This window comes from Microcebus murinus, chromosome 16 (assembly GCF_040939455.1).
Source record: "Microcebus murinus isolate Inina chromosome 16, M.murinus_Inina_mat1.0, whole genome shotgun sequence".
NCBI classification, from domain to species: domain Eukaryota; kingdom Metazoa; phylum Chordata; class Mammalia; order Primates; family Cheirogaleidae; genus Microcebus; species Microcebus murinus.
The window spans coordinates 50,665,344-50,672,041 of NC_134119.1; the positions used below are offsets into that span (position 1 = coordinate 50,665,344).

At 67.2% G+C, this 6,698-nt stretch overlaps 1 protein-coding gene across 1 annotated transcript; it reads left to right on the plus strand.

The window, feature by feature from the left end:
• The first annotated feature begins 435 nt into the window (after window positions 1-435).
• Window positions 436-4,135, plus strand: NKX1-1 (NK1 homeobox 1). The gene is made up of 2 exons (XM_012783374.2): window positions 436-895; window positions 3,078-4,135. The coding sequence occupies exons 1-2, from the start codon at window positions 436-438 to the stop codon at window positions 3,947-3,949; spliced, it is 1,332 nt and encodes a 443-aa protein (XP_012638828.1). The 3' UTR covers window positions 3,950-4,135.
• Window positions 4,136-6,698: the final 2,563 nt, after the last annotated feature.

Sequence of the window (6,698 nt, forward strand, 5' to 3'; positions counted from 1 at the left end):
AGCGACACTTCGCTGACCACGAGAGCTGCTAGCGGACTGCGCTCAGGCTCCAGGCTGCGAGTCTGTCCGTCCGGCCTGGCAGCTCCGTCCGTGTGTCCCGCGCGGGGCCCGCCTCCTCCGCCCGGGACCGTTCGCAGCCAATTAGGCGCGCGCGCTAACGAGGGCGGCGGAGTCCCGCGGCCGCCTGCGGACGCACGTGTGTGCGGCGTGTGGGTGCGTGGGCGCCTCCGGCGGGGCTGCCATAAATGCGCTGGCCGGGAACGGCGGGCGCCTGAGGCGGCGGCGGAGGCAGCGCCAGGCAGCACCGGCCAAGCGCGGGGCGCGGCGCCGAGAACGAGCCCAGCTGGGGTCGCCTGTGCGGCGTGGTGTGGCGGCGCCGGGCCGCCAGGAATGGGAGCCCAGTAGGCGGCAGGGCCCGAGCGGCTGGAGGCCGGCATGAGCGCTAGCGGCCCGGGGACTCCTGGGGACGGCCCCGCGCTGCCGCCGCCGCCAGGGCCCGGGCCCACACCGCCCGCTCCCGCTGCCGCTTCCCGGGACGCTATGGACGGGCGCGCCGAGCTGCCCGCCTTCCCTCGTACTGGAGCCCCGCCGCTCGCAGCCAGCGACACTGTCCCCGCGGCAGCCGAGGGGGCTGGAGCGGCCCGGCCCGCCGCGCCCCCGCGTCCCACCTCCTTCTCGGTGCTGGACATCCTGGACCCCAACAAGTTCAATAGTAGGAGGCGTCGCTGCGTGCTGCTGGGTCCCGTGGCGCCCACTGCGTGCGCCTCGTGCGCCCCGGCCCCGTGCGTCCCTGCCCCTGCCACCTCTGGACGCCCGCCACGCGCAGAGGAGCTGGAGCGCCGCGCCCTCGCCGGCGCCGCCGGTGGAGTCGGAGCCGCGGGAGCCGAGCCGCCTAGTGAGTAGGATACGTCCCGCCCCCGGTCGTGGGGACAGGGGGACGGGCCGCTTCCGCGCGTTTACGATCCTGGGATCCCATGGCTAGCTGGGCCTGGCTCGGCGCCTAGGCTTGTCGGAAAGTTCGCAGAGTCGGGGTCGCGCCCGCCCCACCCGCGGCCTCCGTCCAACCCGGACTCCAGGGCCCCGCACTACTGGCTCCTGCTGGGAAGCTTTAGCGGGGTCAGGCCCAGGGGCTGCGGGGCTGCGGGGCTTCGAGGCCTGTCCAGGCTTCCCCTCCATGCGTCTCCTGCCTTGGGGGGTAGTTGGCGCTGGAGGCAGAGGGGACGTGGGGCGCGGCTGGCCCGTGACCTCCCCGCCCCCACTGTGTCTGCTCAGAGCCTCCCTCCCTCCTTTTCTCTCTTTCCCTCTTTATTTATTTATTTATTTTTTGACAAATCAGACTAATTGTGACAAAACGCTGGTTATCTCTGGAAAAACAATTAAATCCCTTCGATTACAGTTAAGGGGAAATGTGCTTAGCGGCGGAAAGCGGCCGGTAATGGGGCGGCCCACGCCCCCGGTCCGGTCGATATCCCATTACGGCGCATGCATATCTCTTTCAAGCACCTTGCAAACTCCCCCCGAACATCTAAATTATAGGGTCAAAATTCGGATAATTACTCGATTAAAACCTATTACACTTATTAGGGGCCGCTATTGATCGCGAATTGCATTCGACCCGCTCCTGATTGCTTTTTGTGCCCCCTCCCCCTCGGCCCTTCCTCCCTCCAACTTCCCGGCCCCTCCACCGCGCAGGGACTAGAGGCGGGCGTACTGGGCGCGGGCCGCGGCCGACCCGGCAAGGAGGCTGCCGGCTGCACCTTGCGCTAGGCAGGCTTCTTCCGGTTCGGCTGAAATGGGACGAGAGCAAATCCTGGCTGGCTAGGGGAGGACCCGTGGGCTCCGGGACGGGAACCTGCGGGCGGAAGGCCCGGGCTCCGGCTGGTGCGGGCACAGTACAGCTGGGGCCGGGAGCTGGGCTGGGGTCGTCTGGGGACAGTTCCCACTCCCGCTAAGGGGTGCGGTTTGGGGCCGGCCTCCATGGGAGGTGGGCCAGTTGCCCTGGAGGATTTTGCCAGGAGCGAATTTGTCATTTATTACCCGAGATTTCGGTGCAGCCTAAGGTGAGAGCAGGGCCTTGGCACCCGGTCGGGCCTGTCCTGATGCTCGAGTTAAGAACACTTGTGGTGGGAGTGGGGGCAATAGACAACCCTGCCCAGCAGAGACGCTTTCTTCCAAATGTGGGAGACTCCAAATGTAGTCACGCAGGGGCCTGTGCTTGGAGGATGCGGGGCTGCAGCTCACATGGGGCCTACCCAGGCCTCCCGGCGGCCCCTGGCCCCTGCCAGTCTCAGCGCCACTCCCAACCCGCGCCACCCGCGCCCTCCTGAGCAGGCTGAGCAGGGACCTGCCCGGGGCAGCCACACTGGGCACTCGGGAAGGGCCCGAGCCGTGGGCAGTGGAGCGGGGACTGACGCCGGCGGCCTAGTTCCAGGGCCGGAGGCTTGAGATGGGGCCAGAACCGGGGCATCGCATTTTGGTCCCAGAAGCCCCATTCTTGGCCGGCTCCGACCCCATCTCAGGCCCCTGCCCCGGCTGGTTATTAAATGCCCTGTAATTGGCTGGCTCAGTGCCGGCCTTAATTGGAGGGTAATATACGCCGAAATAAATTAAGTGGCCTTTAACTAGTTTGTACATTGCACAAAATGAGTTTAATTAAGTTTGTATCTGCCCTGCGGATCGATCCGGGCTTTCTCTGCGCTGTGGACCCCGCAGCCGCAGCCGAGGGCCCGGCCCGCAGCACCGGTGGCCCTCGCAGCCACGGCTGCGCGGCACGTCGGGGCGTCCTCGGGCGGTGGGGACGCGGCCGGGCGGGAGGCAGGGGTCCTTCCGCTGGAAAGAAATGAGGAAGGGACTGCGCGGGAACGCGGGCCGGCGAGAAGGAACGAAGGGCAGCGGAAAGGGAAACGAAAGAACTAAGGGAGCAAGAGAAGGAGGCAAATAAACGAAGAGGAGAAACGAACGGAGCAAGAAGAAACCCCGCGGGGAGGGAGGCGGGACGGGCTGCGGGCGCGGGCGCAGGGCGGAGCAGTGCGGGCGGGCGCCGGTGCTGACCGTCCTGTCCTCTCTCCCGCGCGCAGATGCCGGCGACCCCTGCAAGGCGGACGAGGCCGAGGGTAACGGCTACAGCAGCGGCAGCGGCGCCGGCGGCCACAGCCCGAGCGCGGACAGCGGGGACGAGGCGCCCGACGAGGAGGACGAGGACGAGGCGCGGGAGACAGAGGCGGCGCGCGGCGCCGAGGAGGTGCGGGGAGGCGGCGGCGGCCCCGGAGCCCGCGGGTCGGGCTGCCCCGGCGCGGCCGAGGCCGAAGCTCCCCCCGGCGCCATCGACGAGGCCGCCCCACCCGGACCCTGCGGGAACTCGCCCGGAGCCGCGGGCCCTGCGCTAGCCTCAGCGGCGGCGGGGGCCGCGGGGACGACTCCGCAGGGCGCGGCGGCCGTGGCCAAGCCCAAGCGGAAGCGCACGGGCTCCGACTCAAAGTCCGGGAAGCCGCGGCGCGCCCGCACCGCTTTCACCTACGAGCAGCTCGTGGCGCTGGAGAACAAGTTCAAGGCGACGCGCTACCTCTCGGTGTGCGAGCGCCTCAACCTGGCGCTGTCGCTGAGCCTCACCGAAACGCAGGTGAAGATCTGGTTCCAGAACCGCCGAACCAAGTGGAAGAAGCAGAACCCGGGCGCCGACACGAGTGCGCCGACCGGCGGCGGCGGGGGACCCGGGCAGGGCGCAGGGCCGGGCACCGGGCTGCCTGGTGGCCTCAGCCCGCTCAGCCCTTCGCCGCCCATGGGCGCGCCGCTTGCCATGCACGGCCCGGCTGGGTACCCGGCGCACGGCCCGGGCGGCCTCGTGTGCGCCGCACAGCTGCCCTTCCTGTCGAGCCCGGCCGTGCTCTCGCCCTTCGTGCTGGGCTCGCAGACGTACGGCGCGCCCGCCTTCTACGCGCCGCACCTCTGAGCGGGGACGCGGGGACATCGGGCGGGGACGTCCCGCGCGCCTCCAGGCCGCGGTCAGAGGACCTGAAGGCGCCCGCCGGGCTGGCTCTTTTCTAAGGTTCCAGTCGTTGACTGTGTATATAACCGGTTGCTACAGAAGAGTTTTAAATTTATAAATGACTGTACGCGCTGGGGCCAGCGAGCGGCTCCCGCGGACTTGGCCCGCTGGGAAGCCCTTTGCGGAACTCCATTCGGTCAATAAACCGCGGGTGGCCGCGCCCGCGTCTCCCGGGCTCCTGCGTTTGAGTCCTGTTCCGCGGAGACCGAGGCGCCTCTGGGGTGTGGGGCCGGGCACGGACTTGAGTCCCAGTTTCTCCGGCCGCCTGGCGTCCCAGGCCAGCACTCGGCCCTGTCTGCTGGTGCCTGGGTACCCTCTTCCCTTGAGGCTGGGCACAGAGGTTCGCCCACTGTGCAGAATGAGGCTCAGGTCTGAAAGTTCCCCCTACGCCTGCCCCCAGAGCAAGGATGCATCTCCCGGGCAGCGACGTCAGGGTCCCCTTCCCCTCTCCCTGTGGCCACAGGACTGGAGACAGCGTGCTCTCTGCCAATCGCCGGCCAGTCCCCCACTCGCGACCCTGTATCCCTGCTCCTCCCTCAGCCCCGCATCCCCTGAGCCCCAAGCTGCGGAATCAACTGGTGTCCTGGGGAGAGGGAGCTCCATTCCCAGGGCAGGGGCGGGGCTCGCCGGTGCTGAGCTACCTGCCCAGGAGCCTCGGGAGCCAGAGCCGGATTCCCAGCTGGGACCCCAGGACTGGGCGGAGCCGGGTGCTCCCTCCTGGCTTCTCCCAGACTGATCACAGTCCCCACGCGGGCTCCTGGAGCCCTGGGAGTGCAGGGCTCACTCTGAGCTGGGCGCAGGGAGGCAGGAGGCAGTGGCCCTGGGCCTGGTGGCTGCACTGATGGAAAGCTGTTGCTGCGGGGACATGGGTGGGGGCCACCCCCTTGGCAACACTTCCCTGACTCGGGAAGTGCTCCAAGCCCCAGCAGGGGAGGGGAGAGAGGGTGTTCGGGACACCGTGGTGGGTCCAGGCATCTCTCCTCCTCCCTCACTGGTCTGTGGCCTGAACCCCCAGCCCACAGAAGGAGCCCTGCCGCGCGCCCACTGCGCACTCGCCACACGGTCCACTCACCCTCCCTTCCCAAGGAGCGGGCTGAGTGCTTGGAGGGGACTTGTTTCTGGCCGAGTCAGCCTGTCAGCACGGCGGTGGGGCAGCATGGGGCGGGGCTGGGGGTGGGTGGTAGTGACTCCCTGGTGCCATGGCAGGAGTGGAAAGGAATGCTCCACACTGGCCTCCCTGACACAAGGGGCAAAGGGTGGGCAGGTGGGAGTGGAGGAGGACGTGCCACAGGAGTGGGGGCCTGCTCCTTGGCACTTGCTTGGGGCCCCCCAGTCTCCCTCTGGTGCACAGCTACTGTGTGCCAGGTGCTTGCCTGAAGAGGACTGTGTCTGCCTACCTGAACGTCCCAGCAGCCCTGTGGCGTCTGCACACTTCACCGGAGGAGACTGAGGCCCAGGTGCACCTCCGGTTCCAGCTTTTCAGCTCCCTCTCCCACTGGGGCCCTGGGGCCCACCACACTCCCAGGAGTTTGGAGCTGCAGGATCTGGCTGCTTCCTAGGGGACCCTCAGCTTGGCCCCGCCACTTCTGCCTCTGCCAAGGGGCCTCTCCTGCCTACCCAGTTCTCAGCATCTGTCTCCCACCCCTGACTCGGTCTCCCCTCCGGGGCCTGAGCTGGAGGCAGAGGTGAGCAGTGGCCTTGGGGGCCACCCTGACCTGTCCCCCCTTTGGCGTCAGTGCCATGAGGGGCTGTCTGAACCCCAAGACGCTCTCCACGCCTCTGCTCCTAGAACTCGGATCCATCCTGCCCAGACAGCATCCGCCTGGCATCCCAGCATTGTATCCGTGTAGTTTCGATAGAGCCTTCCACGGAAAGCGCCTCTTGTCCATAAACAAGGCAGGACGAGTGCTCCCCCAGGCTGCCCCCAACCTCCTGCACAGTGGCCGCAGAGCTAGACAGTGAGGGGCGCCCTATGTGGCCACTTCCTCGCCCGCCCAGCTCCTGGTGCTCCTTGGTCCCTTGCTGTGTGGGTTAGGGTTTCGTGGCTGCATGTTAGGAGAAACCCTGGTGAACAGAAGTTAAAGGAGGCTGTGTATTTTCCCTTGTGCAGTTCTGCCAGTGCCACCGCTGGACAGTTACCAGGCCTTCACTGAGTCCCAAGACCCAGCTCCCTGCAGCTCTTCCCTGTGCCATCCCCAGGTGGGGCCCTCTTCTTCACAGACCCAGATGAAGGTTCAGGCTCCAACCATCACACCCTCAGTTCCAGGTAGCAAGCAGGAGAGAAGGGTGATGCAGGGTGCACCCCCTTTCTTTTAAGGTGCTTTCCCAGGGCCCATGAAACACAACTGCTTACATCTCATTGGCCAGAGTGCACCGCTCCTAGCCAAGGGGGGCTGGGAGATGAGGGATTTCACCTGGGGGGCGTCTCAGTCCTAGTAAAAGGAGAACGGATGTGGGGGCTGCCAGCAGCTCCCATCATGCATGCAAAGCTCCCACGGAGCTGTGACCCTTGCCCTTGCCCGTGCCTACCTGCCCAGTGTAAGCCTACCTGGCTTTCTGCCCACCCAACCCCACCCCACAAGCAGCCGTGGGGCTCACTGGGGACAGTCAACCTCGGCCCATGGCTACGACCTCAGCAGCGCTCAGCTGGCAG